At 44.2% G+C, this 22,154-nt stretch overlaps 1 protein-coding gene across 1 annotated transcript; it reads right to left on the reverse strand.

The window, feature by feature from the left end:
- Positions 1–465: 465 nt before the first annotated feature.
- On the reverse strand, positions 466–21,278 carry TRIM59 (tripartite motif containing 59). The gene is made up of 2 exons (XM_006272859.4): positions 21,173–21,278; positions 466–4,176 (listed from the first exon to the last, which is right to left on the reverse strand). Exon 2 carries the CDS (start codon positions 4,171–4,173, stop codon positions 2,950–2,952), a length of 1,224 nt encoding a protein of 407 aa, XP_006272921.1. The 5' UTR covers positions 4,174–4,176; positions 21,173–21,278; the 3' UTR covers positions 466–2,949.
- Between the last annotated feature and the right edge of the window lie 876 nt (positions 21,279–22,154).

The raw sequence follows: 22,154 nt of genomic DNA on the forward strand, positions 1-22,154 counted from the left end.
GTATGGATGCTCAGAGGACAGACAGGCAATATACATCTAAGTCAGGACTTGACACATAACAGAGTAGACATACCATTATTGAAAAAGTATTCAGAAAAATAAGATTTTCCTGGAGACTTTTGGCAGTTATACCAATTCTGCACTACTAAATCTAGAAAGACCAAGTAAAACAGTAAAAGAAATTAGACTTCTTAAGAATATAAGCCAACAGACCCAATTGCAGTATGACAAGACTCTCCAGAGAGCATCTTCAACATTTCTTCTCTCAGTTATAAATCTTCTAAGCTAAATAAGTGGGAGCATCATCATACAAAGAATACAGAATGTTAAGGAATGATGGATACACTGTACAATCCTCAATTCAAAAGTACTTGCTTCAATGAGACAGACACTCCTATGTCAGAATTCACTGCCTCATTCCAGCCAGATACTTACGAGTTACAAATAGTAGTGAGACATGGAGAATCTCTCCCCCATAAGAATGTATTTTTATTTAGATACATATTTATTAAAATACCAAGTACGTGAAATAGTACAAATTCAAGATATTTGTAATATAAAACTACATTATAAATTTTTATAAAAGATTTTTAAAAAAGCCAGAAAATTAACATAAGACATTCTAAGAGGAATGATGTCCTAAAAAGACTCCTCAACAGACATGCACTTAAGTATCAAATTTTAAAAGTATTTAGGTATTTAATAATGCAGATAGCAGCACAGTGGGATTTTCAAAAGCAAAAGGTCATACCTGCCTAACTCCTATTGGTTTTAATGAAAGTTAAGTACTCAGAAGTTTCTGAAAATTCCAGTAAGAGCTTAAATATCTCTTTAAAAAAATCTGGTGGTTAATGTCAAGGGAAGTTACCTATATAAACTCTAACGTATTATTATATGATAGAAATTATAGGAACTTTTCTACGTTGAATATAGACTGTGTGCTTAATGGGTAGTGGTCTAAAGAAAACCATACCGACTTGCCCACAAAGCATCTACCTGGTGCTATCCTTACTTTAAATGTAACCTATTAGAACCACAGATCTACACATAACTGGTCTGGACTCCTTTTATGCTGGCTACTTACTTCTTCCATTTGATTCAGCCTTGTCAATGAAAATAATTAATTCTCTCCTAACAGACTGCTGTTTTGTTTGGGTTACAAAGTCTAACAGGGAATCATCAGCTCTGAATAAAGACCTACTAATAATAGTATTTCTTTAAAAAAAAAAGTTGACACTGGGAAATTTATTTTTTAAATCTTACATTTTGGGCTGACCTATGCCAGTATGATTTTTTGATACTGAGCACTAAAATTAATTATTTGGGATACAGACCCTTAGTTATATGGCATATATAAGAGCTGTCACTTTAAATTATCCTATTACAGTGTCTTGTTTTTAATGCATTCATTACTGAAAATAATCCAATCTTGCTTGGTCATGATGATTACTGGCCCCAAAATTTTAAGTCTTAAATTACTTAATTCGTTAATATCTTAAATTCAGAGCTTGATCTGACTGCCCTCAAACTGTCACTGAAGTCAATACAAGTTCAAGGCTCTTGGCATCTTGCAAAAGCAAGCTTTCGTTTGGCGGGGATGCGGGGGAGAGGAGGGAGAAGGAAAGAGAAGCCTTCTGCCTTTTCACAGTGAGCTTTTAAAATGTCATGTGGAAAACTGTAGTTTCTCAGAGTTTAATAATTGTGTTTACATTATTTTAAAATATGCAATAGTTCAGAAACAATGCCATAATACATCACATGTGATTGTTTTACAATAAAATCAGTTACTATTGTCATTAAGGGTTACCTGTTGGCATATTATGAAAAAAACTAAGAATTTTTTACAAGGCATCAATTATCACTTGGAACTCAGATGTGTTTAGGTAGCCTTACAGCAACAATCTATGGGCTGGTGCAACTGGAAATTTTTTCACTGTTAAAGGATTACTCTGCCTATTAAAAAAAAAACAAAAAACCTAAGGGGGCAAAATCCTGTTTCTACAGGGAGTTTTGCTACTGACTTCAGTGTGAGTATGGAGTTCCTAGCATCTTAACTAATGGAATATGCCATGGTTTAAATTAATCTGATTATATACTAGGAACATAAACACTTATTTCAGACTGAATTAGACTAGTTCTCAATTATTCTTGTAATTTAAGAAACTATTTACACTGTATTTTTATTTCATGTTTTTCTTTCTAGAGTTCTAATCAAGAATTGAAATTGTCCCCATTAATTTGAACGGGAGTTTCCCAATGGTTATTGTGGGTCCACTCAACATTTAGCAAGAAGTGGCCCAACCTCATAAGGCAGCAAATATTTGCTGAATAAAACAATATAATGTCACACACATTCAACACCTTTCAGGACTATACTCTTGCCAAGTATCTTCAAAATGTATCATCCAAAAAGTTCTAGAGCAACACATTTATCTCTAATTGAAAGGATGTCCCCATGACTTTGTATCTGTATTTATGTATAAAAGAAAAATGCAAAGTAACATGATTCACTAATAACACAGATGAAACCCTAGTCATTTCATACGTGACAATGAACAAATAGTAGGCCCAATCAACCCTGTATGTAAAAATCAATGAAGTACATAATACAAGATTTTCAATATGCTGGGGTCAGTGACTGGTACTTCCATTTACTCTTCTCAGCTTTGTCCAAAATTTGAGATTTAAAAAAGAGTCCATTATTAATTCTTTAGTACATGAATTTATACCCTTGTTAAATGGGGGTTGGTAATAGATATCCTTTCTGAAAAAAAAATCTGATTAAACTGCACTTATTTTTTTTACAAATTAACCTAGAGTCATTTTTTTTTTAAGGGATGAACCTTTCAGTAGCTTTTAGATATAAACTGGACGAAAAAAATCTCATGAAAGAGTTCATTTAGAATGAATATTCCTAGTTATTCCAATTATTAATCTAAGATTTGAAATTCAGAAAGAAACAATTCTCCCTATAAATTCTGTCAGTAAATCAGATGTATGGGACAGTATTTCCACTAGTGTCTGCAAGATTTGATCTAAATCCTGATAAACAAACTGCAACACTTCTGAAATACCAAATGAAGTAGCATCACTTACAACAACTGACAATAAAGGTTTGCTAAACGAAACCATAATTATTACTACTATAGATATTAGCATCACTACCAGAGGGTTTACAGACTGCAGGAATTCCTTAGATTGTCCTCTTTCCTTCTCATTGTTTTTCTTGCATACCTTTCCTTTTGAAGCAAGTTTTATTTTTGGAGTGAGGATCTTGTTAATCTGACCAATTTCAGTTTTGCACCATACATCCTTCAACAGCTGTCCCACTCGTGGATAAATCTCAAAAGGCTTGGTATCTGGTAGTTGCTTTTGTTTCAACGCTTTTACACGTTGGCGCACATTATCAATTTTCTCAAGAAAAACAAGTGGAGATGACTCTTCTTTAATAGATGTGTTCAGTGACATTAAATCAAGCTGTTCTTCTCTTATTCCTTTCATCTTTTCAATGAGCGGTTCATATTCTTCAATAATACAAGTATTAACTTCATCCAAAGCGGCTAGCAAAGCTTGCTTTTTATGTTCCAATGTCTCGTTAAGTTTCTTAAAATATTGCACTACAGCTTTCTTATCATCTTGAACTATATTTTCACACCGAGATTTTTGTTCTTCTAACTTTTCAATTAGCAAACACACATCACTCCAATGTTTATCAGTCAATTGTTCAAGGAGTTTCCCAGGAGTCTCTATTTCTTTCATATAGGCACTCTGAAGGTCATCTATGGGATGACCATGATGTTTACCTATTGTAAGACAATGGCCACACACTAATTTTCTATCTAAAAGACAATAAACATTTAATGGCTGTCTATAATGTTCACTACATGTAGCAACATCTGGATGGTCTTCTTGCTGATACTTTTCAATGATAGCCTTCAATGCAAAGTTGATAGGTAACGATTCAGTACCAGATGGAGGAATTTCAACAATACTTCTACAACTTGGACACTTCAGTGGAAGCCTCAGTGGTCTCCATATGGAAAAGTTACTTGACAGCTGAAGAACACTTTCTAGGCAATTTCTACAAAACGTGTGGGAGCATGGTAGCACACGTGGGTCTTCAAATATACTATAGCAAATGGAACATGTTAATTCCTCCTCAAAATTATGCATTTCCTATAACAGAAAAAAATACAATTTAGTCAATTTATAGAATTTAACTATATATGCAATCAACTGATTTTTTTAAACTAGTTAATTAGCTGTAAAAGAAAAAAAAGAGTGCTGACAGCTAGAGAACACTTTCCAGGCAATTTGTACACAGTGTATGGGACCATGGTAGCTTACACAGGTTTTCTAATATACTACAGAAACTGTGGGCTGCATTTAAGTGACTACGTATCACTCTCTCCATTTCCAGCTTTTACACTGCAAACAAGAAGCAAACTTCATAGCTGCCTCTACTAAACATTACATTTAATATAAGAAAGGACAGGAAACATAAAACCCCCTTGTGAATTGGCACTGCCTGTGAATCAGAACATTCAACCAAGATAAGAGAAGCGAATCAAGCAGTATAAATTTAGGAAGAAGGATTAACTTTTAAAAAAAGACAGAACATAAAAGCAATTACACATGTACTTCCTTAATGTTATTTTTTTATGTAATCAATCATTACAGTTAACACAGGGAAGTTAAATAATGGTGAATAATAGACAGAGAGATGGTCCACAGTATGCAACTGAACATTCCTATAAGTAGGGTATAATTTGTGGATGCTAATAAAACATAACTGAAAAAAATCTACAAGTTACTGCAAAACACATCATGCAATAGCTGTCTGTTTATCAGTGATTGCACTTCCTTTATTTAGTGACTGAGGTTGCTTGCAGTTGTTAAAAAAATGTGCTTTACCAGATGCAGCAGCAATCAGCTATTAGATAAAAGTGCTAAAAAAGCTCCACTAAAGTGCCTGATCTTTACAGATGTTGTGTGATTTGGGTTGAAGTAATGCACTGCCTCTTCTGAACATGCCTGGGGCTTCATGCAGGAACACACCAAATTTAAAGTAAAGCACTATTGTATTGGGGGGGTTTTTGTCTACGAACACCCTGAATGAAATGGAAAAGACTGATGCCTATTTAGGAATCTCCTGAAACATAATTCCCCATGTTAAAAAAAAAAAGACATCACTGTTTGACTCCAACTTTTTAAGTTTTGATTGGATTTTTTTTAAATATTTGATTAAGCATGTCCACATATTCAACTAAAGCAGGGGTATCAAACTCATCCAGCCCAGGCAGGTTGGGCCCACAGAGCAGCCCTGCACACGGCATGTGGTGTGCAACCTGGATTAGCCCAGCACATCGCAGGTCTGGCAGGTGCTACACAGAGCTGGAGCCAGTGCACGCTCTTTACACAGCACACAGGGAGCAACTAAACTATTGGCAGCACCACTGGCCAGACTCTACAGGCTGAATCTGGCCCACAGGCCATATGTTTGACACCTCTGAACTAAAAAAGCTCAAGTAATATCAGAAAAAAAGGCTACTGAAACATTTTACTTTTAGATTTCAGCCAACATTAGTGAAATCACACTGGCTGAATCTCAAAGAATAGGACATCCAGTGTTATTGCTGACTAACAAGTTATTCTGCTTCTTTATACAATTGTTTTACTTAGAAAATTAATATTACCATAGAATATTTTTGTGGCATGCATTTCTTGACCCTTTCAACAACCCATCCTAAACTCCAGTCTGAATCAGGACACCCTCTATCACTGATTCTCAACCAGGGAGTTGTGAGATTCTTTTACGGATGCTATGCATTAGCACTGTTACACTTGCAAACACTTAAACATGTGTTTGTATTCAAGAGATTTCACATAGGAATCTACAGCATGTGACCCATTGTGGCCAGGAGAAGAATTGCTCTGTTATTTTTTTTGTTATGGCCAGCAGAAAAATAATTTTGCCTTTAGTCAAAAATGCACTGTAATAGATTTTGAAATGGGATGCCACTAAATTAAAAATGATAGTAGAGGGGAACTTTGAGGCAAGAGAAGTTGTTAACGACTGCCCTATATTAGGGGTTGGCAATCTACAACCTGTGGGCCAGATCTGGCCCGCAAAGAAGCAGACCTGCCATTTTTCAGCACAGGGATGCTGATATATGTGAACCTGGAGTCTGTCAGAATGTGGTAATTACCACGCTCCAACAGACTTGATTAATCCTATTTCAAATTAATCGAGTCTGGTATAATGCACTGTAATTACATACAGCACATCAGAGCAGCCTCCCTGCATGTATGTAGGAGCCCTGAAAGACTAGAAATCCAGCTGCATTGTTTCTGTATCATCATGACTGATCATCTCAGGGTATATAAAAATATATTTAAAAAGAAAAGGTTTATTAATGGATTTTAAAATAAATATATTCCCTTTTAAAAAGAAAAATATTCAAAAGTAAATTTGAAGTCAAGACACCTTATGTTAAGGCTTATAAATTATACATGGATTCAATAACATTAAAATAAACAGATTAAAATAAAAAATTAGTAGTATGTTTGCTGCTAAATTTTTAAAGAAAGTCTAATTGCTGTGCTCTTCAGTGGTATAACACCTGAAAGGGGAGTTCTATATATTCCCAAGCCAGGTTTTGCCTGTGTTAGCCTAGTCTTCAGATACTGAGGAAAACATTATCTTAATTTCAGTGTATTCAGTTAGTTAAGTGCAAAGACTTGTTCATCCAAAGTTGAGAAAACGATCAGGATTTGAAAAGCAAGAAAAACTGTTTTTCTTCAACTTCAAAACAATGAATTAAAATAGGTATTGATATATAAAATGTATTTATGTTAATTAGAAGCATCACTCAGTCAACTAACAACATATTCTTATAGGAAAAATATATTTTGGTAAGAAAAAAGATACATGTACCCAGCTAATATGAAAATTTTATTTAGCTAATAAATTAAAAATGTTATTTTGCATATATTATTTAAATATTTTAATTCAAACAGCACTTGATACAAATCACCTAAAAATAAATAACCCAATAAAAAGGCATCATTATTTGCTAAATTAAAAATTAAGAATCAGAATATGCATATGTTACATTATAATATAGATGGGGTATCCTCCCACTTAACAATTTTTGTTTTTACCAACCAAGAAAAAAAACTACAACAGTAAAAAAAACTAAATAAGACAAATGCAGAAAAAAAATTTGGACAGATTATTTAAATTAAATCTTCCTGATGGCTGATTTAACTTCTGATGAAAATCAGTTATGCAAATCAAATGATCCTTCTCAGTTTTATATTAGTGATTATTGTAAATACATAATCAGTTAACTGATATCAGTCATGACGAGATACTACCACTTATATTTTATTCATTAGTTGAAGCTTTGTATACAGAAATTTTTCCTTCATCAAGGTTAAAGAGCAGAGGGGGAAGACTGCTCTACTTACAAAAGCAATAATTTGTGTCTGAGCATTCACCACTGTATGTTAGTGTAAACTATTTAATAATTATTCTTATTAAAGACAATGAGGCATTTCTCTGAACTGAATAACTTATTTTGGAAATTTGTTGATTTTCAGAAAAAGCAACAGTGGGCTGTGTTTGCTGGCACTCAGGTTTATAGAGTATTGTTGATTCAGAGTGATGTGTTTTGTTACAACATCAGGAACATCACAGGTTGGGATTAAGATCCTAAGCAAAACTGGGTGAGGAATCCCTTCGTGTTAGTCTGTTATTTCTTGAGAACTCAGTTCATTCTCACATTAGACACATGAAATGATTAAATAAAAAAATCAGATTACTGTGTATTTGGGGGGAAAAATATTTCAAGGAAGTGAATTTTTTTTTACTTCTGCTTATATTTAGACACCAAGTTAACAATTCTTAATATCTACATTATTGAATTTTAGCAGGTCAAAAAGCATAACCCTGAATTAAAAGAGAAAAACAAATTAAAGATGTTCAAAAGAAGATGATCATTTCAACTACATTCTTGCAGCTATATAAATAACAACCATTAACTGTCAAAGGAAAGCTATTGTTTTTTTAAAAAAATATTAATTGTGGCCTACTCTCTCCTTATGTCAAAGTTAAGATTGACTTTTCTTTTGTTGAGGAAGTATATCACTTTGCAGCTTTAAATTAATTGCTTAAAATAATATGAATGAATTCATAAGAATATTTTCATCAGTACCCTTATATGATTATCTTAAACTATGAAAAAGAATACACACTGCAACTAAACAAAATTTACCTTCAGGAAATAAGCTAGACTTCCTTTAAGTCATTCAAAGCTTGAAGCTCTGAATAAAGTAGAATACATGACCAATTTACAGGCCTCCATACAATTCAAGAGTGTTTCATAACCCAAGAACTGCACAGCTACCAGGCAGATAGAATCACAAAATGTCATTACCACAGAAACACCTTGGTTTGTTTCCCAGGTAACTGAGAAATTTAAAGTTGTGATGGCAGCTGCTTATTAGTTACAAAAACTAAAAAAGGAATTACTACTCAGAGTAACTCCCATTTTCAGAGTACATTGTCTTAAAGAGCAACACTAAAGTGTGAACGACATATTTTATCTACAGAATCTCTTAAACAACACTGGCCAGTTAAGATTATGCATATAATCCCCAAGTCTAATTTACTGCTGTCAGAGATCTCTGAAGGGAAATGCCAATAAAAAGCCATAGCAAATTTCTCCATCTTTGCCATAAGTACATCTATACATTGCAATGCACTATTCTAAGTGTTGCTGCTGGCATTTGGATCAGGTATTTTACAAGTTTTAATCTACTGCACAGTGGGGTCCCATGCTACAGCAGTCAAGGGCATTGTCTGTGATATTCTTGCACAGAGTATTTCCTCGACAAGCACCAAGGAAACAAACCAGGCACCACCTGGGTTCGGTTTCACTCCATTCCTTACAGAAGTACTCAGAAGGTGTTGTGCAGAAAAAGTAGTATCAACAGAAACTCATGTGGGTTGAAGTAAAAAGGGTTAGGAGCAGGAGAAGAATCAGAGAGAAAGCTAAAAACACATCCTAAAAAAAGGGAAGAGAGGAAAACGAGGTTTCCTGGAAGGGAGTCAGCAGGAAACAAACAAGCTACTTACATTTGGAGTGGGGATTAGGTTTTTTTTCAGATACTTAAATTGGACTGGCAACTGAACAAAATAAGACCTCACGGCTTGAAAAAGGTGTGTAAAAAAACGAAGGGGCGAATTTTCACTGCATCTCTGTTGTGAGAATGGCTCAGTTGTGAAGCTGTGACTAGTTCACAAATTCTAGTGGAAATAATGGACTTCTTTAATAACAACGCATTAGGAAAGGTTTCCTAACAACAAAATACAACAGTGGATTAATTGTTTTTAACATAATATTGAATTAGCAACATAGCAGATTAAAAAAAATTAAGAGAAGCTGCTGTATACAATCATAACCAGGTTTCAAAATTAATTTTCAGTTTGTTGTGTTTAATTTGTACAAGAACTTAGAGCACAAATTGCTCCTTTAAAAAAAAAATTCCATTTAAGCATATCAAAACTGTCTAAAACAGTGGTGTACGGGCCAGATGACTAGCCTAGGGCTGGTCCACAGGCCAGATCCTTTATGGGGTTGGCACATGAGAATGAGCCCTGCGCATCTAGATCAAGCCCCATACCACCTCAGCCCCATGCACTCAGATCCTCAGCCTAGCCCCACATACCTGGATCAGTCCTATAGCCAAACTATCCAGACCACCCAGTTCAGAATTTTGGCAGTGGGGGAGAAGAAATTAATGCTGACACTGCTCCCCTGCCAACAAATTATGAGACCTACTGGGAGACCAACAGGCCAGACGACAGCTCTGCAGGCCAACTGGCCAGCTGGCTGGGGGTTGAGCGTCCCTGGTCTAAAAAGTTTTGTAATTAAAAAAAAAAATCCATTCCAGAATTAAAGATACAGACACTATTCAACTAATTCCTGACTCAGGCCATTCTTCAGAAAAGTGTGCACCAAATTTCAAATAGATGCGATCAAAATACTATTTATAGCTTTATAACAAATATGGCCACTACAGGGCAACAGTATGTCAATAACTAAAATATTTTGAATGTGATATGTTTAATAAAAGTTGTGAAATTCTAAAATTAGCCTGTTGCAACCTGCACTTGCATACACATTATTTATTTTAAAATGTAAAAATCTTTCTGCATGGTACTTTCTTAGTAATTATAAGATTTAAATTACTTTAATTTTACCTTTAAAAAACTTTCCAGTGTGTTTGGTAAATACAACATTATAAGAGTCTCTCAATGTAATAATACCTATTTTCAACATAATGGCTTGCAGGTTACCTCTAAATGGAACTTCTGTAGACAATTTTTTTTTTTTTGAAAAGCCAATTTATGATCTTGTTACTGCTGTATGATAAAGTAAACCTAAGTTTTTCTCATACTCCCCCCCAGTGTGTTTCCTGTTTAAAACTTAAGGTTTCTAGATTCTTCATAACAGAAATGGTCAGGGTGGATAAAAACAATTTTTTTTTAATTAAAAATCATATTTTTTTATCTAATCGGATTTTTTTAAATTAAGATTCTTAAACCCCCCCCACGTATATAAAGATAATTTTAATTTAAGATATGTTAAAACTCAAAGATATCATCATGGAATAGGGATTATAACTTCTAATTATATACTATTTGAGACAATATAGTCATGTAACCTTTTTAGAAAAGTTTTATAAATGGGTTACAACAGGCCATGCACTATATTAGGGGCCAAATCTTATGGGGTTCTTGAGGCTCTTCTACAGATTACTGAAAATTAAAGAAAACCCAGTGGGACTCAGTACTCAGTCTAGAATAGAGGTGGGTAATTATTTTTGCCCACCAGCCACACAAGCAGTTCTGGGGGGCTGCCACAGGCTAGTCAGCACCCGTTCCCACCCCCACCTCCCCTTTCTAAGTAGCCCAGGTGGCAGCAGTGGCTCCTTCTGGCTGCCACCACCACTGGCCCCAGCCCTGCGATGCTAGCGCACAGCCTTGACCCCAGTCTGCCCCATGCCCGCTCCCAACTTGGCCCAGGGGAACAGACCAGCTCCAGACCAGCTGGAACCAGTGCACAGCCTCAACCCACCCTGTGATTCCTCCGAACTGCCTGCCCATGCTGAACAGCAGTTACCAGGCAGAAGCTGCTGCTCAGCATGGGGGAGAAGAGGCACCCCTCTCCCTCACCACTGTTGGGCCCTTCTTGCTGCAACTGCCCAGAGCCCGTGGCCAGGCTGCCCTGATGCTCCTCTCTGCTGCCGCCATCTCGGGCCACCCAGCAGGGCAGCAGTAGCAGCACAGCCCAAGTGCAGGCTCCAGGCAGCTGCAGCAAGAAGAGCCCAGCAGCAGTGATGGGGAGGGACTGTTTTTCCCCCATGCTGAGCAGCCACTTCTACCTGGTAGCCGCCACTGCTACCAGTTTAGTGTGGGCAGGAGGTCCAGAGCAGATGCAGAGTGGATCCAGGTTCCAGCTGGTCTGGAGCTGCTCCACTTCACTGGGCCAAATCCGGAGCAGGTACAGGGCAGTTCAGGGTCAGGGCCGTGCGCGCAGGTGTCCACCAGTACCACGTAGCTGGGGCCAGCGGTGGCCATTGCCAGGAGCCACCACCACCTGGGCTGCCTAGCAAGGCAATCCAGCTGCTGAGTTGCCCCAGCCCTGCTGCATGCCAAGGAAGCTGCAGGACGCACCATAGGCCAGACGGAACCTGGGCCAGGAGGGACCAAAGGGCTGCCATGGGCTGGAGAAAGTCCAGCCCATGGGCCATATTTTGCCCACCCCGGTCTAGAAGATCCTATTAAATATCTCCACAATGCATAGTTTCAGTTCTCAAAATGTGAATCTGTCTCTCCAGACAGATAACATCCTTTTTACCAGCAATATATGGAGATAAGAAATAACTGATTTTCTCGGATAAAAAAAAAAAAAAAGCACCAATTTTCAGATTTAAAAAAGTAATCCAAAATCCATATTTCTCCATGATTAAAATGAAACACCACTAATATACAGATATACAAATAGTGGTGTTTCATTTTAATCATGGAAAAATGTAGATCTTGGGTTACTTTTTTTAATTAAAAAATTAGGGATTTTTTTTTCCTCAGAGAAAACCAGGATTCCTGATGATTACCCATCCACTCTCTTGTCTCTCTGCAAGCTTGTATATAGAGTCAAGCCATTACCTTTCTCTAAAAGTGCAAGGTTTCAAAAGTTAAATGAATAAAGGATATCAAACAACAAGAATGCTCTTTTTGTAGAAAACAATGATTAAATCAAGGCTTCTGACCAGCAATTTAAATCATGATTTAAATCAATCTGATTTAAACTAGAGGTGCACTGATACATCGGTCCGATATCAGATTGGCACTGATATAAAGAAAATTGAGTGGATCAGAAATCGGCCTGATGTAGCCAATAATTTGGCCAATAAATGCCCGTGCATGCATGCAGCCACAGCGCAGCACGTAGGCAGCAAGGAGCACAGCCCAGAAGCATGGAGAGCTGCGTGCAGCTGGTAAGTCTGGTGTGGTGGAAGGGGAGGAGGTAGGAAGGGGCATGGGAAGGCAGATGAAGACCCCTGCCATGAAGGAGTGGAGCTGGGGCAAGGGAGGGTTGCAGGACAGAGCCACAGCTCATTTGGGGGGGGGGGTTGTCATGGGGAGTGGGGAAGCTCCCACTGCTGCATGCACCCCGGGAGAGCATGGGGGGGGGGGGGTGCGGCAGTACGTGCCCTCGGATCTGTGCAGAGGACAGGCACCAGTCTGCTAGTTGCAGATTGGGGCCGGGGCTGTGCTAGGTTCTTCCTGGTGCGTGGGGGGTGGGGTTGGGCTGTGCTCGGGGAAGGTGGCAGAGGTACTGGGAGGGGGGGATATGGAGGGGCTATGGCTAATTTTAGGGGGGCTGCAGCCCCCAAATAGCCTTCTCCTAGTGCCAATGCCCAGAGCACACAGCCCAGAGCAGCCCCAGCCCACGCAGATCCAAGGGCACACGCGCCCCCCCCCCCATACCCTACCGGGGTGCACGCAGCAGCAGGAGCCACCTCCACCATGGCTGTCCTGCACCTCGTCTCGGCTGCTCCACTTCCTCCTTCACCACAGGGGCCTTAATCTGCCCCCCTACCATGCCCCTTCCCTCACTTTGCCTTTCTACCACAACAAACTTACCAGCTACATGCAGCTCTCCATGCTGTATTGGAAATCAGAATGGCCGATATGCCTCCTTAAAAAAAAAATCAGCTATCAGCTCCCAAAATCTCTATTGGTACATCCCTAATTTAAATCAAATCCACCCCGGAAATTGTGAATACAACATGGACTACACTAGAAGAACTTCTGGTTCAGTCTACACTAGGAAGAGTTTTTTCAAGGGTTGATCTAATTTTGGCTTAGCCAGTGTGGATAACATTCAACTTCCCTAAAGTTGAGATAAGCAGTGATGTTAAACAACCATTCAGTTGAATTACTAACCATATTTTATTTTTTTGTGTGTGTCTGATGTAGATAAGGCCAGCTAAACAAAGCCTGAATTTCTGTTAAAAAACAAGGAGATGTGATATAGTCAAATGCAGGTGGCCTATAACCAGAAGGAACAAAGCAGATTCTCAACAAGAACAGCTGAGTCTCAGACTTGAGCTGCAAGCAAGCTAGCGGTGTAAGTGTTAAGTCAGGCAGAAGGTAGGCAAGGCTCTACCCTGTACCATACCCAAATGATGTGCCACCCATTTTGTGTCATTAAAACTAGTGGAAACTTTCCTCCTTTTTGCTAACAGCATAACCAGTGATACTTTTCAGTGAGAGGTCCAGCATCTTTGAGTGTTAGCTATAACTGCAAATTTTGTTTTCAAACCCAGTTCAGTTCACTCAAGGTGAAAAGCACTTCTCGCCATATACCCTAAACATGTCATGTTCAAATCATTTTCTTTCCAGCACCAAAGCCAACTTCCTTATACTGACCATGACATCCTTCCTTAAAACACTGCAACATCTTCCCAAACATTCACATTGCATTTTGCAGACAAAGGAAGTGGGGGCAACTGTCAGGCTTATCTTTCTTGCTTGTCAAACTGTTCAAGTAATTCCCCTCTTTGTATCCCTCTAGCATAGGGGTTGGTAACCCTCAGGGAGCGGCATGCCAAAATAAAGCAGCTGGGTCCAAAGACAGGTTGCTGCTTGCGACCCAGGCACTTCTCCACACCCCAATTCTAGGGTACATTAAATGTTTGGGATCAATACAACATCTTTCAATCATAACAAAATACAAAGTTCACAACTGAAATGAGATTACAATAATGTCAAATTGCTACAAGAGCAGTTCAAAAGGTTCCACTTGTTTAAGGCTTCCAACAATAAGCTGTTATTTATTTTTACGGGAGATGCTGAGCTGGAAGATATTGCATTAGGCATTCTGAATGCACATGACAAAGAAGAAAAATTGTGAACACCATTATCCAGAAACACTACAAATGACACTGAGTGCTCCTATGCAAATTAAAGGTGTACCAATACATTGGTCCATATAATTTTGCACCAGTAAAAAGAAAACTGGCATTATTGGCAATTGTTTTTTTTTTGGCTGATGTAGCCGATAATGTCGCCAACAAATGCCGCATGCTTAGCAGCTTGGAGAGCAGTGTCCCACTGGTAAATCTGTGGGGGGGAAGGGGTATGGGGCAGAGTGGGGCTGAAGCAGGCACTGCACAGCTGGGGTGAGGCAGGGCACACAGGACAGAGCTATAAGCAGCTCATCTGTGGAGGGAGGGGCAGTTCCCAACTGTTGCATGAATCCCTAGGAGAGGCATGTGTCCTCCGGATCTGTGCTCACAGCGAGAGCAGGCTGCCTGCTGCAGGCTGGGGCCGGGGGTGGTGCCAGGCTCTTCCCGGCTGGGGGGGGGGGGGGGGGGCTGGACAAGGGTTATGTGTAGGGAAGGCAGCAGCGGCGCTGGGAGAGGGGCTATGGGAGGGCTACGGCATGGTTGCAGGCCTCCCCCGTAGCTTCCACCCTCCCAGCACCGCCGCCACGTGCCCTATGCACAGCCTGGGCCCAGTTACCCCTACCAGGAAGAGCCCAGTGGCATCCCCTGCCCCAAACAGTCAGCCTGTCCTCACGCACAGATCTGGGAGCACATGCCCACAATGCCTCCCCTGGGGGTATGCGCAGAAGCCAGAAGCTGCCCCTCCTGCACCCACACCACCTGGTCAAGCCATTTGCAGCTCCGTCCTGAACCCTGCCCCACCCTAGCTCTGTAACGCCTGCCCCTGCCCCTGCCCCAGCCCTTCCCTCACCGTGGAGCCCTTGGACTCTGCTCTCCAAGCTGCCGGCCTGATAAACTTATAAGAATGAAGTGGAAAATGAACTGAAGTATTACTTCACGGAGCCCTGCCTTTCATTGGTGTCCAATTCATTGGAGTGGTGGAAAAGTCAATGCATAGCACTTTCCAAGACTTGCTAAATTGGCTAAGAGTTACCCATGCATTCCAGGATCCTCTGTGCCTGCAGAATGAGTATTTGCTAGTACTGGGTTTATTATAAATAGGTTGCACTAAAGATTGACAGCACAGCATGTCAACATGTTAATTTTTCTCAATAAATATCATCAACAGAGTTGCAATGCAGATTTTTGTTTTTGTTGTTGCTTGTTTAACCTCAACAGAAACTTGAGAAGTCATTTTTTTTCTAATTCGATTAGATTTCTTTTTTTGTTGTTGCATTTTTGGAAGGCAAAACATTTTAACAGTGAAGATTTTGTGTAAATAAAAAGTTGTTGGGGTGTATCGCTCTTGAAGTTTTAACAAGGGGTTTTTCACTTCTGGAAAGCAAAATGTTTTAATACCGAAGATTTTACGTAAATAAAGTTACATATAAAAGTTGCTGCTGTTCGTTCTTGTGAGGGAAGTAGGGCTGAAACCTTTTCCCCTGTGGCGTGGTTGGACTCCCAGCCCAGAGTCACTTGGCAGGCTCTCCCCACACCCACTTGTGGGGCAGGAGGCTTGTTGCCTGCTCCCTGCCAGCATTTCCAGCCCACTGCAGCTGCTGTTAAGCCCCTTGCTTGCTACAGCCACCCATCACTTCCTAGGCTGTGCTGCCTGGACTTGTTTGAGGGCCAGTAGACACTGTCCAGTGTCCCCCCTTGGAACTCTTATTTTGAACCAGCAACTCTCATTCCTGTTTTTTGTATTATTTGTCCCAAGGGATCTGTTGTCCCTTTTTCCTGTAGCTTCCCTGCCTGAAAGAGGGTAATAAGAAACTTGGTGGGTTGGGCCCACATGATTTTAAAGCAGGGGTATCCAACCTTTTTGAATGTGGGGCCAGATCACGAACTTTTTATTACCCAGTGGGCCAGCGAGCCATATTCAAAGACCTCACAGGAAGTGGTATCACATCAGGAAGTGATGTCACGTGACCTTTGACACCAATGAAGTTGCAAAATAAAACAATATAAAAGCAAGAATTAAATAATACCAAACACTTGACTAAAATAAACACTTTTGCTTCTACTCACTTCTCAATGAATGAAAGAAGCATAATGCAAGTCGACAGATCAAATGTGGAAAAGATATCAGCCAGAGTGGAAACTAATCAAAGCAACAAAATATGGGCTTTTTTAAGAATAATCTTCAAGAAGATTTACTTTTATTGAATTAATAACTTGTTAGTAACACATCTTTAGCCAGCAGTAACAAGTTGAACCCCCAGTCCCCAACAAAGAGAAACAGAAGCAAACACAATCCAAACACTAGACAATATTTTTACAGACCTAGTGCCCAGCCAGCCTGGTGCCATGCCTGGGTTGACATGGTGCTGCAGGAGCCACTTGGCTACAATCGGGTTGCCCTGGTGCTGGAGAAGCCAGGGGCCAGGCCGGGGTTGACCTGGGGCCCGCTTGGCCTGCCGGTGCCATACCCAGGTTGACATGGTGCTGCAGGACCTGCCTGGGAAGAACTGGGTCAGCACCGGCCAGGAAAAGCAGCATGCAGCTGAAGCCAGCTTCCCATGTGCTGCTGGGGACAGGAGGCCGGCCAGGTCTGCACCAGCCAGCAGAAGTGGCAGCGGAGCCATGTGTCGCTCAGGGCTGACCGGTGTAGGCTTGTCCTGTCCCAAGTGGCACATGGCTCAGCTGCCGCTTCTGCTGGCCGGTGCAGACCCAGCCGGGCTCGGAGAGCCGCAGTGTGGGTGGCTGGGCCCAGAGAGCTGCAGCGCCCGGGGGAGACTGGCCGGGGGAGCAGGCACCGCCTTGCTGTGGGGCAGGGCAGGGCAGAGCAGGAGGGCTGGCTTGAAGCAGGCGGGTGAGGAGACAGGCACAGGCCAGCAGTGCCAGCGGCCGCTGCTTGGCCTCCTGCGCGGGGCTGCTCCAGCAGCGCAGGGCACGGGCTCCTGTCGGGGCGGCGGGGACAGGAAAATGGGTGCTCCCAGACACGCACCCTCCCCACCAGCGACTGGCATGTCCCAGACCTGCAAGCGGAGCCGCTCCTCCGCCACCCAGCGGCAAAGTTCTCCCATGAAGGCTCTGTCCTGCGCCTGCCCCAAGCCCGCGGCACCGGCTCCTTGGGGCATGCAGGGCCACTCAGCAGCTGCAGCCAGCACCGCCCCTGGCTGGGGAGGGGTCCGGCCCTGTGAGGGACCTGGCCAGGCCATGCTGAAGTGGTGCATGGGGGAACCTTGTCCCTTCCCCAGCCCTTCAGCAGCCATTAGGAAGCTACTGAGGGGCTGGGGGAGGGACAAGGGGTGGGAACTAAAGTAAACCATGTTCACTTTTGCTTCCTGTCACAGCACCGCATGCCACAGAAAATGCCTTGGCGGGCTGCATGGCGGCCCACAGGCCGTACGCTGGACAAGCCTCTTTTAAAGTGTAACAAACAGGCCTGTCTGGCAGGGCTTGTCAACGCTTTGGCCCCCAGCTTCCCGCAGGCAGGTGTAGCCCCTCCTCTGTGGTGGGATGGGGCAGGTGCCAGCCCGGGGCTCGGCACCCCACTGATCTGACTTTGCAGAGCCACAGACTGAAAGCCCAGTGCCATAGCACCCATCCTTGTCTGGATGCAGTGCCTTCTGTTGCTGCAACTGTTGCACACACCCCACAGCCAGGGACCAGCAGGGGAAAGGTGGAAGTAAAATGGAACAGGGTGGTTCTCCCAGGCCTGTGGTTTAGCCCCATGAAACACTCCACTCACCTGCCTCCTCTGCACCCAAGCCCAGAGGACCCACCTGCCAGCCCAGCTCACTCAGGTGCAGCCCTTGGGAGGTCACTGAGCTGGGGGGCTGAAAGCACCCCACTGGTGCCAGGCTGGGCAGGGGTGCCCTGCAGACTGGGCCAGAACAGCTTCACATGGGCCAGGAAGGGGGTTGCCATAGCAAATAATCATTTAAGCATTGTAATAACAGGTTAAGCAGGTATTTTTTAATCAGTATTTATATCCCTAATATCACATGTGGATTAAAGTACTTGGTATCCCCATGATGGGGTGAAAGGAATCCATCTCCAGGAGAAAGGTGTTTGATAAGCAAACATCGGGGTTTTCCATTTCCCACATAAAAATGGAAAAAAACCACGGAATTCCTGATTTAATCAGAACACGTGGATTTTCCCTTTCAGCGGGGAAACCCATGGATTTCCCCCTTTTGTGAAGAGTTCTACAGGCTAGCTGAGTTCCAGCCTGCAAGAGCTGTTTGCAAGAGGGCAGGAAACCCCTAACCCTGCCCGGAGGGGGAGGGGGAAAGGGCAGGACCCAACACACTCACTTACCAGAGGCTACATCAGGATCACTCTTCTTCATTCCTGGAGGTGAGTGGGGCTTGGGGGTTGTGGGGCTTGAGAGGGGGGAAGCTGGCTGGGGGCTGAGGGAGCGAGGATGTGTCAGGGAAAGAAATGCAATGCCTGCTGCCTAACGGGCGCTCCTGGTGGGGCTTTCCCCAACACCTTCCACTCCCTCAGCCTGGGCAGGAAGGGAGATTGAGTTGGGGAACAGAGCGTGTCCCAGGGCACAGCGGCAGAGGTGTGAGGGGCACTGCCGCCCCCCCCACCTCAGCTCATTTTGTGCCTGCTCGCAGGAGCAGGGCCAGGGGAGTGAGGGCAGCAGCGTCCTTCTGTGAGCCACAGTCTGGGGGAGCTCACACGGAGCACCCGCCACCGCTGCACCTTGCACCACTTGCCCGCAGCCAGAAAGCCGCACAGGGATGTGCTGGTAGCCACCGTGTGTGAGCCCCACCCGGCCAAGCAGGCATGTGGGGCCCGCAGAAGGGCACTACTGCCCTCACCCTTGCTCTGGGCAAGTGATGTGGGGCACAGCAGCGGCAGTGCAGCAGTGCTGGCGGCCGCCACAGTGTGCAACCAAAAATGCAGTGTGGGGGCAGAGGCCAGGGGCAGTGCAATGCCAGCCACTAGCAGCAGCATGGTGGCAGCCACCCTGTGCCAGCACCATTGCACCGCTGCCACCATACTGGTTGCCCGGAGCAGGGTCAGGGGGACCAGGCCAGCGGTGACCCTCTGTGAGCTGCACATGGCTGCCCTGGAGAGGACGGAGGGCTCGCACGCAGCAGCTGCCACCATATCCCATGTGGCTTTCCAGCTGCGGGCAACAGGTGCAAGGTGTAGCGGTGCAGTGGTAGTCCGTGTGTGGCCCCCCCGAGCCAGGCGGTGCACATATGGGCCACAGAGAGGGACCACTGCACTCCCCCCTCCCCCCCCCCAGCCCTGCTCCTGGGAGTGGGCACAGTGAGCCAAGGTGGGGGGGAGGGGGGCACTACGGTGTGTCGCGTGGGGCTGGCAGTGCCCCTCACCCCTCCGTTGTTGCACCCTGGGGCACGCTCTATTCCCATCTCCCCCCACATGTTCATCTGCCCAGGGCTGAGGGAGAGGAAGGTGCGGGGGAAACCTGCACCAGGAGTGCCCACCAGCCAGCAGGCACTCCATGTCTTCTCCCAACACATCCTCGCTCCCTCAGCCCCCAGCCCCTTCCCCACCAGAGGCGGTAGTGTGGGGGGCTGCTGCATGCGAGCTTCCCCCCCACCCTGACTGGGCGGTGCATGTGTGGCCTACCCTCATCCCGCCCTCCGGGAACATGCAGAGATGCACCTCTCCTCCCTCCATTCTCAATCTGCACCCCCAACCCTTTCCTTTCCCCCCCATCCTCCCCCACACCTAACCTGCTAGGGTGTGTGTGTGTATTTGTCTGTGTGTCTGTGCCTTTGTGGGAGACTGGGGGGCTGTTGTGGGTGGAGTAGTGGGCACGAGCAGGACTGGGGAGGCTGTGTGGGGGAGTGAGGAGCACTAGCAGGGTGGGGGGGGACTTTAATTTTTATCACGGATTTTGGGTTTTTTAAACAGATAATTTGTGACTTTTTACCAGGGAAAACCAGGATCTGTGCTGACAAGGCAACAGTTTCAGGGCTTCTGCTGTCACCTTCATGGATGAGGAAGAATTGAGCACACCCCTCCCACATGCAATACTTTCTGGCTTCTGCTTTTGGGGGGGGGGGGGTTGGTCTTTTCCTTTTCACCACACCTAGAAGCCAACAGCCAGTTTCGCCACTGGTGCACTGGTGTTCCCTTTCAAAAGCACTCAGGTGCTTGGCTGGAAGGACTTGCTTACTTATTCAGACTCTAATCTAACAGCCAGATTTGGGGTCAAAAAGGGATTTCTGCCCCCTCCGGGTCACACTGGCAAGGTTTGTTTTTTCCCCCACTTCCTTCCTCATGCAAGGGGTGATGCGCCCCTTACATAAACATATGCTCATAATCAGTGAAACCTAATTAAGCTGGTGGAGGGGCGGGCACAAGGTGGCTCACCAGCTGGATCCAGCCGGGCAAATGACTGGATCCAGCTCCCAGGCGGGCGCCCACCAGTCGGCCGGATCCAGTCTGTGGCCACCCCGTTGCCCTCCGCACCGTCTCCGACTCGGGAGACTCGGACGCCCCGAGAAGATGCCAGCTCTTGGCCGTGCCCCCGCCACGGGCAGCCATTATCCCCGGACAGCGCGGGGCACGGGGGAAGCCGCCTGCGCGGCGCCAGTGACAGTCCGTGGATGCGGGGCCCACGCCCCACTTAATGCTGGAGCCTCTTCCCCGCATGCATCCCTTCGCCTCGCCGCGCCGCGCCGCGCCGCCCCCGGAGCCGGGCACTCACCAGCCCGCGCGGACTCGTCCGTCTCCCGCCGCCTACAGCAGCCCTCTGCGGCCGGGGGCGGACAGGCAGAGGCCGCAGACCCCCGCGCGCATGCGCCGCTGCAGCCAACCGCCGCGGAACGCGCAGTTTGAAAGTAAACGGCAGGCTCCAACTGCCACTTTCGAACTTCGGCTCGTGGCCACCAACGGTCCCGCCGGCCTCGTCACCGCGCGCGGAAGCGCATTCTCTCCCTCCGACATAAAAGGCGAAACCTTGGCTCGGCTGATGCGAATGCGGACAGGCCGAGTGCAGGCTCCCCTCCCTGAGCGCCGAGGGGCTGCCTTCAGGTGGTCTGCAGGGTCCGCTGGGAGCGGAGCACAACTGAAGCAAGGGCTTCAGGGCTTTTCCCTCAGACTCCTCTCTCAGTTAAGTCACGCAGTTACAGTGCACATGAAAAAGGAGAAAGCACGCATCCTCTCATCTCTTGCAGTAGTCGTACCCCTGCGGTTACAGCAGGAAACTGGCCAGAGTAAGAGGACCGGGTAGTAAAATCTCTCGCCAACTTATTCTTGTGTTTCTATCGCTACTAACACTGGCAGAGATGCACCGTAGATCCTAAATTCAAGGAATCTATTGAATATTCATAAAGTTACGTGCATTTCCAACTGCTAGTGATTTTGCAGTTTTCTAATACTAGTCCTGTACAAACTGATGACTTGCTGGAGTAAAATTAAAATTACAATTTATGAGAAATTTATGACTCCTGATAAATACACTTAAGAGCCTTTAAAGTAACATAGGAAATGGCCCACAGCTCCATACACTGCAGCTATTTGTATTTATCACATAAAATCAGGGCTCCACCTGAAAAGTATCAAGGCAACCATCAGTGATATCATCAAGCAAGTAGGATTAAACCTGTAAATTTAAACAAGGACTTTCACGTACAAGCACGCTATCTAGTATAGTTTTACAATGATGAAGTAACTTACTTATGCCCAGG

This window comes from Alligator mississippiensis, chromosome 7 (assembly GCF_030867095.1).
Source record: "Alligator mississippiensis isolate rAllMis1 chromosome 7, rAllMis1, whole genome shotgun sequence".
NCBI classification, from domain to species: domain Eukaryota; kingdom Metazoa; phylum Chordata; order Crocodylia; family Alligatoridae; genus Alligator; species Alligator mississippiensis.